The following is a 20,159-nucleotide window of genomic DNA, read 5'->3' as shown; positions in this document are numbered from 1 at the left end:
GGTCACAGTGGTCTACTATACAGTCTGTCAGCGTTTTATTTGATAAGGCAAAAAACATCTTTAATTTACATTAATCCTGCGATGCACAAGTCAAAGCCGATGTCGTGCCAAAAGTGTCTGAAGTGCAACGCAGCGCCGTGAAAAAGGAGAAAAGAAAAAAAAAAGAACAGGATGAAAATAAAAACAGACATAACTGACAAACATATTAAAAATAACAGCCTCGTGCAAAGCTCGCTCGAAATATGACTTGCGTAGTTTTTTTTTTTCAGGGAATATTTTAAAAAAGACCAAAAAAAGAATAAATATATTTTCACGGTAACCTTTCTGTAATTTACAACACTGACATCAGTTTAAAAATACCCTACTCAAAAAAAAATACCACAACATCTGCTAAATATTTTCACACCGTGTGAGTTTAAAATAAGGCATTTTAAAAATAGGGTCGATAAGACTGATCAAAGAGGACCGATTAAGTCTAAAAGAACTTGATGTACAGTTACCGAGCAGTAACATGTATATGTGGTAATAATGAAATATACTGAGAGTATTATTACACACACACACACACACACACACACACACACACACACACACACACACACACAATGAAAGGAAGACACCACTTGGTGTGCAAGCGAATGGAAAACACACGAGAACACACTGCACGCGCAAAACAGAAAGAACTAAATGTGACCATAAAATGTGACTTCTTTTAAATCCCACTAAAAAAAACCCGTCTTATAAGTGGTGAGGAGAGTGACGCTTACACGTATAATCCAGTTACAACACAACAAGTTTATCTTTCTAAAAGTACGCACAGAATCACTGATGTTAACCTGGCAGCTACAGGTTTTTATAAAAAAAAACCTGCCTCACAGGTGTGTGTGTGTGTATAGAAAGGGAAATGAATCAGAATCATCGTATGAAAGCACTCAAACGAATGGATCGTTTGGTTACAGTTTTACCTCACCTCTAATGCTTTTAATTTATCTGTTTAATGCATGAAAATAGCCTGTGCACTGTATGTACACTATTTAGAAGTACCTGGCAAGGTGTTAACACTGCTGCTGTTCCCTTTACATGTGGAAAACATAAGCAACACAACAGTTTGTTTGCTTTGTCCCCTTAGCAACAAACCCTTAGGCCATTCAGGTTACCCTAATGGCATTGCCAGCTCCTGCGTGTGTGCCAAACCAATATCTTTATTTCTAGACTCAAACTGTGACTTATCAAAATAAGAAAAAAAAGTATAGCTGAAAGAAAGAACTAATAAGCAAGAGAAGAAGAAACAAAAACAGGCTGACAGGGAGTTGTGCCGCTCTCTAGAAGAGAGACGTACTCTGTCAAGAGAAAATGAAACTTGCTGTGTGAACTTTCCTCACATGTGTACTGAATGTAACACAGTGTCATGAAGCGTGTGCTGAGGAAACAGGCAATCATATTTGATACTGCAGTCACCTTTGGGCACTGTCAAAGAGCTATAAATAATGGTGTCGCAACACTTGGGTATACGTACGAGCTGGCACATAGTTTAATCATGAACAACTTCCCCTCTCTGTATATTTAGTCAGAGATAAAGGCACACCTTAAACTGTCAGCTAATAAAACACATCTGACAAAGACAGAAAAGAAGAAGAGTACTCACCATATTCAGGGAAGTCGAAGTTAAATCCTCTCAGACATGTAACTTTCATAATATTACTCAACTCTGTTAGAAAGTCATTCGAATGTTGGTTGTTGGAGGGGGGGAATACAGCGGAAAAGTAACTAGATTAAAAAAAAAAAAAAGAGGCTTCCTTCAATCAAGCACTAAACTCCTTGACATGTAATCTGTCAATAGTTTGTTGCTGAGATAATGCCGGCTGCCACGAGCGGATTTGATTGGCAGCTTAGGGTCTGGCCCCTCCTTCCTGTGGTTTGACGGTGATGGGGGGGTTAGGTGAAAGAATATGGAGCCTCCCCCTTCCCTGCTCTGTCTCTCTCTCTCTGTGGCGCTCTCTCTCTGCCTCTCGTGCGCTGCCTCCCTCTCTTGCTTTGCTCCCGTACACACACACACACACAGACAAAGCTGTTGGTGATGTTGTCTGAATAGGCTGATAGGAAATTATGGCAGAGGAACCGGAGCAGTTTTTTTTCTCCCTCCCTCAGTGGGCTGGCCTTTCCATCTTTGTGGTCTTCTAGCCTTTCAACTCTCTTGGGTGGAGCCTCCACTGCCTCTATTCAAATGAGCGAAGGGGGGGCACACAACACTTAAAAAAAAAGAAAAAGAAAAAGGGCTTTCTAGAGAATAAGAGTATACGTTTATTAAAACATATTATACTTTGAGGCTAATTATTTAAATCCAATGCAGTGTGACTACATGTAAAAGCTGCTTTTAAACACATATTTAATTAGCGTTCTATATATAAAGTACAACTACAGTAAGTGGAAGAATATTTCCACAATTTTGTCCTCACTTATTAAATCATAGACTATATGTTTGATGTGTACATAGTCAAAGGGCAGGATAAAGCCAGGCACATTACTATTTGGTAAATATGCTTGTCCTCATGTCTATCACAGAAGCGTTAAGCTTAGAAAAAGATTTCACAAAATACATTTTCCAGCCCTTTAGCTTAAAGCGAATAACTCTTTCCCTCCCTCACAATATAGCAATCCTCTCCATTTCAGCCCTGCATGGTATACTTTCTTTGCTTCTCTCTCTGTCTCTCACTCAGAGCGCTCTGGTTCTCCTTCCCTCCCTCTGATAAGCTATCAGTTTTCATTGTAATTTCAGGTGAAATGATAAACGACGGCCGTTACCAGGTGACAATGAATACTTTATAAGACAAACCCTTTATTTGCCTGGCAGTTTCTTCCGCAGCAGCATGCAAAGCGCCTCGGGACCATTTGTACATAATGCCCATATACTGTAAACATGGTGGTGTGTCAAGAATGTGGAATTTACAGAGCGACACAAAATAACAAGAAAGTCTCAACTTTCAAAGGTAACTGGATATTCCTGTTTTCCACGGCAGGTTTACTCTGAATAAAGGTGTTGTATAACTAGCATTTACTGGACACAGAAAAGAGGAAATGAATAACTTTATGGCTTTGGACCATAATACAATAATACATAGGTCGGGCTTCAGTTCCTGAGTGCTGTTAGTCTGAAGTATGTACATAAAACTGGTTTTGGTTGATTCTGAAATTATGATGACTCATCCTGGCTAATAATGGAAAAAAATAAGGCTTTGTCTCCTCCTTCCTAACCCACATAAAGGAAAATGACCTTAAAAGAGTTTCTATCAAAAGGTTCCACCCTCGATTTAACTTTGTACTGTAAATACTACTTTTATTAGCCCGGGATCTAATGAAATCGAATTGTTTTTGTTGTGCACGACCTGACTTGGCGACCGCTCTTTTGTTCTGTTGCTGGATAAAAATCTTTTGTGTCAGTCTCCGTACAAATAAATAAATATATATGTTGTTAATGGATTTGTGGCCCGTGTGAATTGCTAGATTGAAACCTGAAAATATAATAGTTACTAAAAATGATCGCATGCCACTGATGTGGTAGAAATTTTTGAAGTGGTGAGAACATCTGCCTGGCTCTAATGCTGTGATGCTTTTTGTCTCACATAGGTGGAGCATAACAATAAAAACTTCCACAGTATCTCAAAAACTTGATATCAAGGGGGCGAGTGCAGGGTGAATTCTATTCATGTAACAATGTCCACAGGAGGCAGGGTCTGTCGTCCATGCATTACAGCCTTCTGGACCCTCGAGCTGCCATCTTTGGGGGCGAAACCATTACTTTTCAAAAGGAGCTGTGGGGCTTTTCGTTTGATGTGGCGTGAGGGTATTGTATGGTGCATGCGGGAGAATGTTGAGGGCAAGGTGGAGTGTGTATGCGTGTGAGCGTGTGTGCGCGCGCTCCTATGCATGTGACATGGTAGGGGTACATCAGTCAAAGGGCCGCTGGGGCCAGACGTTTGGCTGCCCCTGACCGTGCGCTCCAGGAGGGGCTGGTCTGGTGCAGGGCCCACTCCGAGTCCTCCATTCCCCAGGACAAAAGCTATTGCCCAGTTGAAAGATGTGAATTCAGCGGCTTTTGTGCCCAAAGCCCAGAGACATGCCGAGTGAGAAATCTGACCTTTGCCGAAAGTCAGATTGTGTTTTTGAACCCCTCTTGCTGTCTCTGGCAATTCGGGGGGCAAAAAAGTGACTGAGCGAATAGGCTGGAGTGGGTGTGAGCCGGCGTGGGGTATTGGGGTCTGTCATGACGGGTGGAGTGCACAGGTGGGGGTGTGAGAGACAGAAGGAGCAACAGTCCGGCGTGAACCTCTCCGACTCTGCGTCTTAAAGTTTGAACACAACAAATTAAAAACGGTTTGTTTTTCAGCAGACAATGAAGCAAGTTTATTCCTGATACTCACTGTCATGTTGTTGAAAATTGGCAGGAAATTGAACGTGTAAAAGCTTAATTCTGAAGCAGAGGCTTTTCAACAAGAGTTCACCTCAGTGTTCCTCGAGGTTGTCTATGATGTGGAATATTATTCCCTCTCACGTCTGTTTATATTGCATTATATATTTATTTTTTAAGCGGAGAAGGAGCGGAATATTAAACTTACACGCAGATGCAGCCACAACAGCGATGATCGCAACACACCACATTTTGATGATCATCATTTGCATGACTCATGACGATGATTCCTTCGAAACTCATTTGATTTTCATAATTGCTGTGTAGCTGTATATGCGTTGACATACATACGCTAGGAAAAGCGCAATGAAAATCTCATTAAAGGTACATACTTGAAAGCAATTAACGTGTATAAAGTAGAAGGTATATTTGGGGCGCTGATATTACATGAATCACGATATAGCATGTTGCTTGGCGGCACTGTGTTGAGAGCAGAGATTCGGTAGATAGAATAGGCCTATGTTTTTCAGTCATACATTTTTCTTGACACTGCTTTCATCCCCCGGCCGTAATCATCATATCTCCCCCATTGCTCTCCCGGATGCAGACATCCATAATGCAATCTTCCTAATTTTGATCCCTCGCAATCTGGTTTTAAAAGGGAGGAGAAAAAAAAGGGACATATTTCTGAAGGCTCGCTCGGTAATCATTTTAGACAGATAGCCTTTCCCATCGCAGATGAGCAAATATTTGTAAACCAGCTATCTAATGGAAAATTATAGTGAAATTAGAGTGAAATTCATGACAGTGAAATCCGATTATCTGTAATTCTATTATGCCATCTTAGCCCACACAGCATATTTTTGTAGAGTTTTTTCCATAAATACCTATGCCAGGGGTCTTGCTAATCAAATAAAATTGAAATTCATCTTCCCATTAAATTCAATTAGTTGCAATTTCTAAAGCCTAACAAAGATTTTAATTACTAAATTATAAAATTCTCCCTAGCCAAATTGGGGAGAGAAAAAGTGCATCCCCTGCATCTGAAAAACAAACCCATGAAAGGAAATTGTTGATCAAAAAAGATATCCAGGGGAAAATAACATTAGGGAGAGCACTGGGGCCCTTATTCAGCGAGTCTGGGTGGGGAGTGACGTGTGCCAAACGCTAGGCTCCTGGGCTGGAGGAAATGAACTTAGCTGAGGTTCTCTTTGTCTCTAAATGTCTGCCCTCAGAGTTATTATGCTGTAATTGACTAATTGACACCTTAATTTCATTTATGGGGCTCCTGTGTTCATAAAGCAACCTCTGGGTGGGGCAGTGGTCTTGAGCGGAAGCAAGGAAGTCAACATCCAGGACACCAGGTAGGGCCTTAGGCCTTCGGTTCTGTCCTCGGCAGATGATGATTATGTATTTGATAATGAAATGGTCAGGAAGAACACACTGACTTAGTGGAGGCTTAAAGAGGAGCATCTTACTCGTATGTTTAAATCCCTCTGATGCATGCTGATGTGTTATAATCATGCACGCCCAGCCTTACAATCTGTCACTGCAGACACAAACGACCTCCTTGAGGGTCAAAGGAGTTTATTTTTAGGAAGCGAGGTTCTTAAACTTCACAGGTAAACACAGCTGCATGTTGCGTTGTTAGATTTTAAAAACAACTTAAGCCAGGAGTTACTCCTGGTAACGTGGAGCGGAGGGGGGAGTGCTAACAGGACAGCTCTGGGGTCTGGGGGTCAGCTAGCAGGTCCATTTCCCAGCCCTCCCCTGCTCCTCACCAGTGGGCCACTAAAATAACAGCTCAGCACCCACTGCAGACTACAAAGCTCCATCTGAAAAGGCACCTGCTGCTGTTATTCACTTTAGCCCTTTTGGCAGCTCACTCTCTCTGTTTAAAGGACACGTAGAAGAGAAAGAGTCACTGGGAAATGATGAATTATTTAAGTATGATGTCTAATTGTTTCAAGGCAGACATCTTGTTTCTGGAAGGTAAAGCTTGGGGGTGGGTGTACACACGAGGGGAGGACTCTTTGCGAAGAGGTCTGTCGACTGTGGATTGCAGACAGTCTCGCACTTGAAGAGGCTGCGTAAATATGACCAAACTGAAACTTTAATCTGCTTGTTCCCCACCCAAGCTGGCTGGGTATTACAGATAATCTTTTTTGTGTGTCATATGGTGGGAGATATAGATGGAGCTAATTTTTTAGAGACAAATCTGATATTTGTCAACTGGTTGAAAAAAACCTGGGGATTTTCTCCTAATCCTCCCTTGGATGTGAAGGCGCGTTAACAGCAAAATGCAGATGGTGTTTTGTGCACGGAGAGTACCCAGCACTCGGCGCGGTGCATACGGAAAGGCGCAGCTAGCCTCGCTAGGGCTCAGCACAACCTGCAGATAGCGAACTCCCCCCCCCCCCCCCCCCCCCCAAAACCTCCCCCCACCCACCAGTCAATTAACAAGCCACTTGTGAAAGCAAAGGCATGTTAGTTTATTCCAAAGTGCGAACTTTGCAAAATACATTTCTTGGTTGTTTCTCTTTACTTTTTGTTTCCTTGCTGACATAACATCCTTACTTCTAGGCTGTGTTCATCAAATATTCAGTTGCAACTCAATTCCAATAAGGAAAAGAAAACAAATTATAAATAAAAAGGAGGCATAAATCTTTCAGGATCCTAATTCTAACTTTCCCTTGGAGTGTTTCTGTCTTTATTTTGTCACATTAAGCAGTTTTGCTTTCCGTTCCCACTGCTAGGCGTGGCTCATTTTAGACTGGTGGAAAGACTCTTTTATTCTTCTGTTCTCTTGTTTTGGAACACTGCGCATTTTGTGGTGTCACTTCTTTTATGCACAATTATCACTTGTGTAACTTCTGGTTTTGTTTTTATGAGAGACAGAACAATAAAACCTATGTGGCGTTCCTTTTTTGGTCACTGAGGGACTGTTGTAAGTCTGCACTCACCCCGTCAAGTATAGCTCCAGCGTTACTACAACCAACCACCACAGTGATGCAAAGCTGTGCCGACTGCCTTATCTTATCCAGTATTTTGGGAAGATATTTGCTCTGGTCATTTTAGCACCAGAATGCAACATGGCAGAGCACTCTGGATGCATTCTTTAACTGCTTTGTGGCTCCGCATTACATTTGACATTGCATTGATAGTCTTTCAGAGGCCTTTAACACGCATCTTATCTTGCAGCACGACCTAGTGCCAAAGAAACTAAACAACTTAGAAACCTTACCTGAGAGGAACATATGGTGTATGCGCTGAAATCCAGTACACCTCATTATTGTTTAGAGAGGTTTAAGGGTGTGTATTCCTGAACCAGTTTTCTGAATATATAGCTATGAGTAGTAAGGTTGGCGGCCAGGGACACAGCAGAGGAATATTTGGAGGACAACAAATGGTTAAAATATATGCAAAAGGGAAAAACCTCTGACAATCTTAAACTTTAACTAAATACTTACTTTAGGTGAACAGTTTCTTCCATTCAAGTCCCACACAAAAGGTTTGCATCTTCACTTTTCCAAAAAGTAAACTGCTCATTTTTATGAATGTGCTTCACCTTTGGGATTCATGAATATTGGCATCTTTCATATTTAAATTAAGCGAAAGCTTACAAGCTTACAAATAACTGAAATTTGTATTAAGCTGCCCCTTGTTCTTTCATTCATTTAAACGTGAGACAGGAGCACAAAAGCTTCAAAATTTAAACGCAGCAGGCCAGGAAGTTATATTAACCTGCGCCGTATGTGTTTGTTCCACACAAGATGAAGCTGTTTTTTATTGATTAGTCCGGCTACAGAATAAAAAAGGATGACATTATACGCACTATGAAATTCAGCATTTTTTTAACCTTCAGCAATGCTTGTCATTCCCTTGTAAAATAAATATATAAAAACACCAGGAGAAGGGGAGAAGGGTGGAAAAAAATGAAGAAGGAAAAAAATCACTAAAGCTCTTTTGCTGTAATTGGCTGAATAGCAAGGGCAGCAGAAAATTTACAGGCAGACAACAGTGTGAAGGGGACTCGGTCACAATGCAAAACTAAGCCCTCAGCACCAGCGAGGGAGTAAGCAAGCCAGAGAGTCAACTGAGTGTCTAGGTGCCTGTCAAGCATATCTTAACTACCACGAAGCACTTGTCTCTCCCTAGCTTTGGCGTTAAGCTGCAGATCACAGTCCATTTTCTGGACAAGTTAAGTAAATAACCCAAGCAAGCATGCAGAAGACAGTGACAGGGAAAGAGAAATCCCCCAAAGTCACAGTGGTGACACTCTACTAAATCCAATCAAACTGAGGAGAGAGAGGGAGAGACACACACATGGGGAGAGCGAGAGAGAGGGAAGGAGGGAGGAAGATATCCTCTTTGGTGCCTGTGTGTGTCCAACAGCATTGATGCAATAACACCTCATTCAGTGTTTAGCCCTTCTCAAAGGACAGGCAGGGATAACACTTTAAACCCTGTGGCTTTATCTCCTGCAGATTTTCCATAAAATGCCAAGCCAGGGAGCCGGGGCCATGTGACAACCATGTAGGTCAGGGCAGATGGGGGGTAGAGAGTGTGGGAGGTGAAGGGAGAGAGAAAGAGTGGGGGAGGATGGGAGTTTTCTAATGGAACTGTTGAAAATAGCTTGCAGTAACCAGATTAGATCAATTAAGGATCTGTTTGTAGCTGTCGCTGCATACAGCAAAACTGAGGCTTTAAACACGTAAACACAGAGCAACCAAAACACCAAGCAGGAGAAATAATGTCCACATTGTCCACTTTATTGGAGGGGAGTTGATATGTTTTTGTGAATGAGCCAGGTTAAGGTATGTGAATAAGCAGGCCAATTCTTTTTGCAAGGGCAGCTCATAGAAAGGGCTTCCACGCTGGGATAAACTGTGCCTTTGAAATTCTCCACATATCTTCGCCACAAATTAACAAACGGGAGCGCAACAGGTAAGACAGAAATAAGCCACTTTCTCCCATGCGGTAAATGTTTTCTGCGCGAGCGGTTGACCACGTTCTGTGGTCAGGTGTAGTTTTTTTTATTTTAGTTTTTAAATTTGAAAAGTCCTAATTGATTCAGAAAACTTAACAACCTTGTCCTCTTTACAATAGTCAGCAATTAGACAGCTCTGTCTGACCAATGAACTGAAATACATTTCTCAAGTTTTACAATTTGTTATATCTGTGGATAAAGTCTATCTCTGTGCAACGGGCTGGTGATAATGGAAATTAACAGTGATCACTGAGCATAACTAGATCTGTTATGTAACCTCTACACACCACTCAACCCACTTATCACAGCTTCTGCAAAACACCTGGTTTACACTAAGATATGTATTATTTTGCGAACGCCGTGCGAGGCTAAGGATGTGCGATAACAATAGCCTTGGAAGAAACAAGCTCTCGTGCTTATCAAACACACCTGCAGGCAGGTATCCCTGACCTTGCAGCCGGTTTGCAAATTCAATACGTTCTACATCTTGACTCAAAATCTTGGTTTCTGTGGAAACATTTTCTGGTGAACAGCCTGATCGTTATCCATGACATTTTCAGAATACAGAGATATGTCAATATTCTGAAGCTCACGGGTTTGTATAATTGAACTGGGGGGGGGACTTTAGTTTTCATATGCCGAGGGCACAGAGGTTCCCAGTGGAATACCAGTGATGCCTGATGGAATACAAAAAATGGACCGGGATTATGCTTTGTGCTACTGACTGACCTTGACTTATGTTTTGACCCACATCCACACTCAATCACATGATTCTGTTTTGATCAATATAACTCAGGTGGGATGCACCAAAAGATGTGGCCAAATAGTGACTGTATCCCCTCTGAATATCTGCGTGTCTACACTTGTCCCGAGTACCACTGGCTAGCTTTGTATAAGCTGGCCTCAATCAAGCTCAAAGGCACCATCCCTGTGAAAATAGTATTGATCATAACGAGCATCTATCCATGCATAAGAGCTTGTTTCAATTGATTTTTCCTATTTGAGCTGAAAAACATAATAGAGTTGATATGAATTACAGGGTGTTTTGCTTCAGTTCATCAACACAGCCCAAATAATACTTGCCGTTACCAGGGAAACATGATAACAGTTTTTGTCTGTTTTTCAACAATCAATTACTTTAATGCATTTATGCTGATATTTACACAGAAGCAAACAACACTCTGTATAAGTCAGCAACACAACAACTAGGCTGTTTGTGCGATAAACATATGGGGGACGTGAATGGTAGATGATCAACAACATTTCATTCCACTGCAAGAAAAAAATTATATCTTTGCTTACCACTAATGTTCAGCTACACGCAGCATAATACCGGCTATTGACTAAATGCAGGTTACTGTCATGCTTTTGTTCTGCAACACTCCATCAAGTGTGGTGGCCTTTGCAGGTATAATATTCAGAATAAATACAATACGTTGTAATAAGCTACATAAAATAACTTGTTCAGCAAAAGTTTCTGCGCACTCCAAACTCTCCCAGTTGTCACGTTATGCTCTAAGATTTGCTGTCGCTAATTCCCAAGCTCAAGGCTGATCAGTGTTATTCTACTGACACTTCCCCTAAAGCCTTCTGACATTAAGCCTTTATAAGACAGTTATGGGTATTACATTGGTCTTGCAACATAAACTACTTTTTATTCCTTTACCATAGCGTTTAAATAAAATAGCTAAAGCAACAGATTAAACTCAATAGGCCAACAGGCTACCTCCATCCTTGTTAACAAGCAATTATTGTACTGTTATCCTTGGAGTGTCTTCTGTAGGTTTTAGGCTTGGGGCCTTAATATTATTAAAATAGCCTAGGTGCAGTTTCATACAAGGAATACAATGATGTCCATTTACATTTATCTCACTGTCCCTGCCCAAATTTTTATCTATATCATTCTGAGCCAGATAAGACAGATAATAATATCACAATATGGAAAGATTTGCCCTGGATAGTTCGAAGGAAAAGAAAACAGGGAAAATCAACTTACACCCCCACTGCACAACCAAAACAGCCTATTGTAAAGCAGGTAAAGAGATTAAAGTCTGTGTTAAATCACAGGGTTACCTTGGGACAAAAGCTTGGCTGTGCTGACCCATCAACATGAAACTTTAAAATTAAAACATAAAAATAGGATTACATTTTTTCTTAATGCAGGGTTAGGGTCCTCATTTTAATTCACTGTCAGTCTAACAAAACTCCCGAATAAACAATCACTAAGTAATGCAACTTGATATTGTATAATTGCATGTTTTAGCATTTATTTTTATAGTATTTTTTCAAATATCTCTGGCACCTTGTATATAGAAATACAAAGATAAAAACAATTTAATATCAAAATGAAAGATATATTTTTAAAAATCAATAAAATGAGTTCTGTAAATCCAAAAATTTTATTTAAATGAAGGCATTTCATTTAAATACAATGAATTTAAATACAAGCCCAACTCATGCGGATGCTTTTTAGGCTTCAGTGCTCTCGCTTCTCATTCACTTTGAATGGTGTCACGTCACACATTGCTGAACTGAATAATGACAATAATGATGCGTTACTTTGCTTGTGCTGCTTGCACTGAAAGTTGAGAGAAATTCTACTTCTGAAGTCAGGCGTCGACGAATGAAAAAAATGGCAGTGCAGCCGATAGCCAATGAAATCATGGCGCGACGTCGCTGGTTCAGGCAGCTAGCTTTGCTAATGCTACCTGCTAAGTGAGGCTTGGCTAGCTTGCCTCAACGTGTGATTAATGCCATGGTGACCCCATAATGCTTTGAAACCAACTCTATTTGGACTGATTCTTCCAAATGTCTGCCTGTTTTTCTCGAGTTATTAGTGAATAATTTGCCTTCAATAACGTGTTAATTTCTCTTCAACTGTAGCAAGTTGAAAACTTAGCAGTGCTCAACAATAGGCACTTGTATTACTTTTGCTATAGTTTGGCAGAAGAATCATCCACTCATCATCTATGCAAACCATTCTGTGGCAGTGCATACACTCAAAGAGCTGCCATTGGTTCAACGCACCAAAGTGTCATCTTAAAAAACATTTTGTGACACTTTGTTGAGGTAAAACACCGTCCTGGTTCATTATCGCTACAGTTAGAGGAGCTACCTGAGGAAAGCCAACAGTGACACAGTAAATCTGATGAGAAGATAGAAGCAACTTGGCTAGAAAGAGCAGCAAAAATGTGTAATTGTTTTGAAATCCTAAAAATAAATTGAATGTACTAAATACTTAAGCTGACTGTTATGCTACCTGGCTAGTTAGCAATAACTGTCATGTCATTCAGTTTCTCAATGTAATGGTGAGTCCCAGTCAGAAACACGCTATCACTGGAGTTGTGACATCAGAGTTCCGAGATATCTGGAACCAGCACAAAATTTGTCGTGCTATTTATGCCACAATTAAATTTTTTCCAGATTTAGACAGTAAGCCTATAAGAGATGGAGATTTCTAAGAAAAGTCAGGACTGCTGAAAGCCATTCACAGTGACAGTCACTCTGATTTTTGGGTCCACATTACTGTTTCTCAATGACAAACATCAGTCAGTGTTCACACACCAAGTGACCCTCCAATTCCAACATATAATTGCTCTGTTAGGAACATTGTGCATATAGTTGGACAACAGGATCCCAACAGGAAGGCGAACTTTGAAACTCCCAGTGCTTTACATAATGGTGAGCCCAACTATAACCTTGTAATTTTGTTAATTTGCGATAATTTTATGATAATGTCGAGTCATACCCCACCACTTATCCTATTTCTTGCGGGCAAAAATAAAACTCTTTTGCTAAGGTGTTTTTCTGAGACATTAAAAAAAACTGCGTTTTTAAAAATTATTTTCACACTAACAAATGATAAAACTGTGTTTAAGTGAATCTAAAGTCTATTGCGTGAGTCTTTAGACACAAGTAATTTTCATTAAGCCAAGACATTTGTTTTACCTCCTGCAAAACAAACACTGGCAGCAGCCTTCCTAACCTCTTTAACTAGTTAAAAACAAGCGTACTTCACTTATTGACAAAGTTTCTTAAAGCTTAAAAGTCTTACTCTATCCAGGTCTTTGGGCTGAAAATAATATGACGCTCCATCTTTCAAAGATGTACTTTTCCTAAAGCATTGTTGATTGCCCTGTGTCCATTACTTGGAAGGATTATGATAATATTCCACATTGTGCTCGGCGTGATGCACAGGAAATTCAATACTCAAAAGGTTAATGCAATCAATTAGGATGACAAAGGAGTAAAGTAAAACCCTCCTGCTCGTGGAAAAAAGAGACAGGAGAAGAGTGGGGGAGAAAAGGTATTGAAAGCTTGAATGGATCCAGAGAGAAAAGAGGCACTTGAAACGGCAGAAAAATGGCATTTATTCAACGTGTATCGTCCAAGGCCAACTAAATGAAACACACACAAAGTGTATACAAAAAGAAAGAAAAAATAGCTCTCAGATTGTGAATTGCATCATCCAGCACTCAACCAGTTGTAATTGAACAATACAGGAGCAATATTTTTGTTTGAAGGTAATCAGATACCTAAGCCAAGGAAAAAGTGGCCAGTACTAGAGGCTTGAGCATCGATTCGTAATGCTCATAACGTTCTATGGTCTTTTCCCCGTTCTGAGTCAAGTTTTGTCTCCGCACTCCATTCCCATGTGCATTGTTGCATGGGCTGAATATTAACAGCACAACAATTGTGTATGGGAGAGATATCTTTTGTTATTTAGATAGATGTTACAATGCCATACAACACAAAGGAGTCTCATCATTGCAGATAAATGGATAAACTTGGATGGCGGTATTGAGCTCTACAACCGTTGTAATAATCCATATTACCTTTTCAGCCTCACTCTGTCAAAATGGTGATGTATTAATCACATTTCAGCAATCCTCCATGGCTAATGATAATGTTATGAGAGTCTGGGTGGCAATATTTTGCTAACGTCTGCAACGCCTATTTTCTGCCGATAAGTTGTGCAAGAAGAAAAGCCTAAAACCTTGTAATCCACTTAGGTAAGGCAGTAGACTTACCTACTTCTGCAAACACACAACCTCATAAATCTACTGCACCTTCACATTCTTAAAGACTGTCGAGCCTGAAAAAACTCCAGCAGATCCTTCATCCCACTTTGTTTGTACCAAATGAAGACATGTTTCACATTTCAGACCGTTGCACAAGGTAAAGAAGTGTGCACGCACAGGCCCCAACAGATACTCTGTGTCTCTCTGTTAGTCTCCCTCGCAGCAGCGGGAGCAAATAAAGCCAAAAAATATCAGAGCTTCAGCGCAATCTCCAACCTAATATAATTTAGCGAACATCTTCAGCAAGTAAGCTATTTGACATTTTGTTCCTGAGTGGAATGTTATAAATTAGAAAAAGAAAAAAAAAGGATTAGACTTAAAACATTGATTTTCTGCCAAGCACTCTGAAGTACTGCCTTTTTATTCTTACTCTTAACTTCCATTTAGCTCCTCTGTGAACAAATAAAGAGGAATGTGAGCAACAACAGGCAGAGGAGCTAGTGTTAGGCGGTAACCAGGGCTTTATGTTTTGACCATAAGAATCACTTTTTTTTTTCCAGGGGCACCTGACCTACATCGCATTTTTCTGTTTGGGCATTTTCAGGTCCAGCAGCCACGTCACACAAACAATGGAGCAAAATGGGCTTTGAAGTCAGCCCTGAATGAAAATGGAGGGGCTGACACATGAAATGCCCTCACAGCTGGGCTGCCCCAAGTCAAAAGAAAAACAAATACTTTGAATGAGAGGGGGACACGCCGCTCCTGTCTGAGCTTCCTAAGGCCCTAAGCCGCCACCGGGAGGTGGGCTTTCACGATATGCCGGTAATGATGGATGGATTGGGAAGAAAGTCTATTCACATGGAGATGTTACATCATAAATATTTACACAGGGCTGCCGTTTCCATGTAGCCTTTGCTTGTTTTGACACACTGGAAAAATTTTAAAGGACAAAAAAAAAGTGCAGGAGAAAGAAAAGCGCAGAAAACGAAAAGGCAGCCTCTCTTTTTTGTTATTATACTATACTGAGTGATACAATAATACTAAATTGAGTTACATGACTTGTTGCTCTTTTTCTCAGTGAGACAAATTATCTTTCCTACGGCGAACTGTGGGCTTTATTTACTTTTATTTGTGACTGAATGAACTCGTGTTTATTACAGAATCATTGCCCTCCTACACACAAATTCTGAAAAACTAACAAAACACCAAACAAAGAGTCTGAGTTTCAATTATCTATCGTTCTCAATTCAGTCATAAATTTTCTCTAAAGATCTACAAGTGCTGGTGGGGGGGGGGGGGGGGGGGGGGGGGGGGGGGGGGGGAATATAGAACAAACAATTTAGCAGATCGTCACCTTACTTAACAATCACACCCAGTCTGCCTCATCTATCACTGCGACCAAAGAGAAGTAAAAGGGAGACATCAATGTTGTTTGTAAGCAGCCATACAAATTTCTGCTCGGTGAGCTCAATTAAAAGCCTTGAGGTCCCCCGAGACCCCCTGTAACCAGTGAAAACAATTTTGGCAGTTTAATTTTCCTCCCACTGTCTAAGAGAGGGACTCCACTTTCTAGCCTCTACGTCTGTGGGAGCCAAAAAGAGAAGGAGGGGGCGGGGTGGTGTGTGTGTGTCATGCCAGCCCCGTGTTGGAGCAAGCTGGCCTTTATGATTAGTTGCATTAACGTATATCAAAAGCCAATTAAACTAACTGTAACCAGTTATGCTGTTGTTATGCGGTCAGAGGCAGGAGTCTGTAAGTAGTCTACACAGCAGTCGAATCTTAACTTTGCTTCGACTTCCAAAGGAACTTGTTTAAAGATGTCCCCGAGTGCGAGTGCATACCTGTGTAAAGAGAAATCTCAGCTGACCATCCTGTTTGCTATGAATTATCCAATCTTTGTGGAAATCTGGGAAGCGCGCTGGGTGTGCATCTTAGGTTCTGATTGATACAGGGAGTGTGTCTTCTTTCTGGTGCGTGAGTGACACCACCAGAAACAAAGGAGTGTTGGTGTAGCCCTCCACCTCAATTCCCGGCCATGCCAACCCCCCCGCCCCCCCACACCCGGTGATAGCGAGGGGTCTCTGGTTTGACATGAGACAGCCCAGACTGTCACTTCTGAATGTTTAGATCCCTCTTGACTAGGAGGCCAGGGGCAAGGGCTGTTGTATGCATCCTTATGACAGACTCCCACATCAGCATTGTGCTCATACCAGCTAACATCATTAGCACAGAAGGTTTCATCTCAGGGAGAGAGAAAAAAAAGCAACCCAGTTTCTTCAAGTCACAAGTCATTAGTGTCCTCTCGAGAGTCAAATTGTACAGAGGCAGATTTTTTTTTTTTTTTTTTTATCAGCAACAAAAGGTTTTATACTCTTGTTAATTTGGTGGATGTCATCTGTACTTAGATGTCTGTGTCTAATGTCTGTTACAGTAATAAATGCCATAAAGTGGAAAAAATTATATTATTTCGTCGAGATGACAATGTGGGATGCTGCTACAACAACATCTAAACATAAAACAGGCATAAAAGAACAGTTCCCCTGATAATAAGAGTATAGCGTGCAAAAATGGAGAAACTGCAGCGCTATAACATGCTGATTTTATTACCGCCAGTGCAAAGTTCCAGTTCTCTAATAGATTATTAGTTGTATTTTTATATTCTATATGTAAATAAGCAAGTCAGCTAACACACTTCTCAACAGCTGTTTATGTCAGGAAACAAAATGGGTGTATTTATAGGAAAAAGCATAATTCGGTTGTAGTAGTTTTTGAGTCAGCCTGACAGGGTTTCTCACAAACAGTGTTAGGAGTGCATTTGGTTCCGTATAGATCACCCATAGTAAGAAAGGCACAGAGAGAGAGAGAGAGAAAGAGAGAAAGGGGGGGCCCTCTTTGGAAAACAGATACATCAGTGAGCCTGTATAGTGTACAACATCGCTGTGAGTTAATCAGTTGGAAAATAAAACGGTGGGATTCTAATAAGTCATTTGTCAATTTTTACAACCCCCAGACACATTGATCCACGGGGATTAATGAAGATGCCTGATATTGTTGGAGATATGAACAGGGGAGATGGTGGGGACAGTAATCAGTCATGTTGGGGATTTGTCCTACCTCGTTTTCTCTTCCTGGGGAGTCACTGCGTACAGGAGCTCACCTCATCTAAAAAGAAGAGCAAAGGAAAAACATTAAAAAAATAAATAAACCCAGGCACTGATTATTCCGATGTATATGCACGTGCATACATGTTCTCGCGAAATCCATACATTTACCCAGCTCAATCTAATCTGCAGTGGCTGACATAATGTAACGAGCCTCCAGATGATGCAAGAGGAAGATGGGTACTTTTTGTTCACTCCTTTCCTTTTGATATGCAGAATAATAGTGCACAGATACCCAGGCCCCATGTCCCAGCTGGGGGAAAGCAGTGACTGAAGGAGGAGACTATAGTTTGTAAAGCCCATTGAAGCATGGGGAGCAACTGTACAGAGTACAGTTGTGTATGAACCACGTCTGTTCATATTTCAGCCGTTTGCCAGAAATAAATTAAGTTGGACTATTCTAATAGTAGCTTCCTACGTCTTAGCTGAAGGTGAGTTGACACAGTCTTATAGAGCAAACAATAAAACAAATCACTTCCCTTTGAAACCTTGGGGGCAAAGCTTACTTGTTGGCAGAGATACAGAGATTCAAATACTACTTAGATAACGAACACAGCTGACGGGGCCAGAGTATGTGGTGAGATATCTCCATATTCATATTGTGGAAAAATGGCATTCATTGTTAAAACATGAACCTGCTGCTTTTTCTCATGCGGAGACAAACACACCCTCGTATATGACATCAATAAGCGCAGACAAAGTTTTAAATCAGGGCAGAAACTGACTTTGGCAGAACCAGTTGAGTCACTCTTAAATCCTCTCAAAAGTTTCCTAACCTTGAGAGCCCATGCATCCCAGAAAAAGTAATAATAATTCTAACCTGATCTTCCTACTTATTTTATATCTCCCCTCAGCAACCTAACTTCTTCTCGGCAACAGTGCAGTTATTAATTCATGAGGCACTAATTAGTTCTTTGTTTAATTTTGTGTTAAACAGACTGACCGGAATGATAACGACTCGCGCTGTAGCGCTTCGGTCCCATGCCACTCCTGTTTGCTACAACAAGGGAGCATCGTGCGACTAGCATGATGAACCCAATTCCCTTCTAAGTTGCACTTCATTAAGTCAAAATGTGACAAGGAGCTTAGAGGAAGAACTGGCAGATCTGATCATACATAACAATGCAGGCCCAGTAAGTTTGAGGGGGGGTGGGTGCTGGTGCACGAGGTGGTGTGCGGGGTAGTGAATTCCAGCATGCATGTTGATAATTTTCTATTTTTAACCCTTGGGGGCCGTCTTTCATTTTCCTTTAATTGTTTTTGTTCAGAGCTGCAGTGTCCTCTTTTTAAATTGCAGCTCCTATCAACTCTGCTGATCAACCCCCTGTGCAACATTGCAAGCAGACAAGTAAACAACAGGGTTGCCCTTTTCTGGGATGTAGTGCAAATGCTCCGGTAACATAGGTGACAGTGCACACGCATACATAGGGTCAGATATTTACACATTATGTCCAAGGAAACAGTGAAACGGCATGTCGGTGCAGCGGCGACAAACAAATTGAACTTGAAAAATATCGTTTATGGCCATGTGAGTTGAAAAACCTGCTGAGTGGAAACATTCATTGTTTTAACAATGAATGCTTGATCAGAGTGCAAGAATGCATTAAGGTAGTGCCATCTACCCATATTTTAAATGCCTTTTAAGAATGTTTTTGTTGAGGGAGTAGTTGGGAAAAACGTCATTCATGAGAATCACAAATTTACCGTCTCAAAGATTTTTATTAGCTGTCCCGAAAAAACCTCTCCTTCTACATACATACCTTTAATGGCATGCCTTCACTCGATGCCCGAGTCTTAAAAGAAGCTATACGCACACTGGGTAAACCCTTCAGTAAACTACAGTCATCGGTTTTGTACATGTGACAGATAGCACTTTCATTGGGATATTTTTTTCCACTCCAAATCATCTGCTGACAAGCTTTGCTAAGATGTTTAGCCTCTCCAAGTATCTTCCCACTGGCTGAAGATATGATAAAATCAAAAAGCAGACAAGTAATTACACTGTATAATAGGCAAGATTGGCATTTTCAAAATCATTTTCATGTGGATGGAAATGACATTGCACAGACTATTCTGTATTCACTGGTGCAGATAAATAAACAAGGCATGGAGAAGAAGGGGGGCATACAGAATGCACAGTACAATGGCAAGCAGGTCAGTAATTAGAAACTCTGTTTGCACAGTAATAATTTTAATATATTCATCAGGAAACAGAGCATGCCTAGCATGATAAAATCCTATCAAGAAACATATCCCAACTGCAGCAACCTTTTAAACATACTGGAAGCTCATTGTTGAGAACCTGAAATAGCAAAATAAATATATAAACACACAAAAAATTAGAAAAGCATGCAGCTACACAATCCCTACATTGCAAATTTCACCCTTATAAGTTGTCATTATAGCAAGGCAGGGATATGCAACTCTTTCGAAATGCCAAAAAAGTCTTCGGTCTGGATCGGTACCTGCAGGTAAATGTGCTTCTGGAGCTTTTGACCTCTTTTTAGCCAAGTGCAAACAAGCTGAAGCCCTCCAACACCAAAACATGTTTGGCGTTGATTGTGCGAGCAACACGTGTGTAA

General features: G+C 40.8%; 1 protein-coding gene across 3 annotated transcripts in view; it reads right to left on the bottom strand.

Annotated features, from left to right (window-relative positions):
• Positions 1–20,159, bottom strand: part of casz1 (castor zinc finger 1) — a 167,594-nt gene that overhangs the window by 70,135 nt on the left and 77,300 nt on the right. For 2 of the 3 annotated variants that reach the window (XM_086276884.1, XM_086276885.1), the window contains one exon: positions 17,531–17,578. Coding sequence is in view for 1 of the 3 variants with exons in the window: in XM_086276883.1 (XP_086133009.1) it covers positions 1,646–1,694 (49 nt within the window). In the remaining 2 variants the exon portion in view is untranslated. Of the gene's footprint in view, positions 1–1,645; positions 2,109–17,530; positions 17,579–20,159 lie in introns of those variants that run through there. The other variant, XM_086276883.1, reaches the window with a different exon arrangement.

This window comes from Aulonocara sp. 'chitande type north' Nkhata Bay, linkage group LG20 (assembly GCF_057382095.1).
Source record: "Aulonocara sp. 'chitande type north' Nkhata Bay isolate Kocher_YH1m ecotype deep benthic linkage group LG20, A_spYH_male_GT1.1, whole genome shotgun sequence".
In the NCBI taxonomy this organism is placed as follows: Eukaryota; Metazoa; Chordata; class Actinopteri; order Cichliformes; family Cichlidae; genus Aulonocara; species Aulonocara sp. 'chitande type north' Nkhata Bay.
This window is presented reverse-complemented; position numbering and strand designations above follow the sequence as displayed.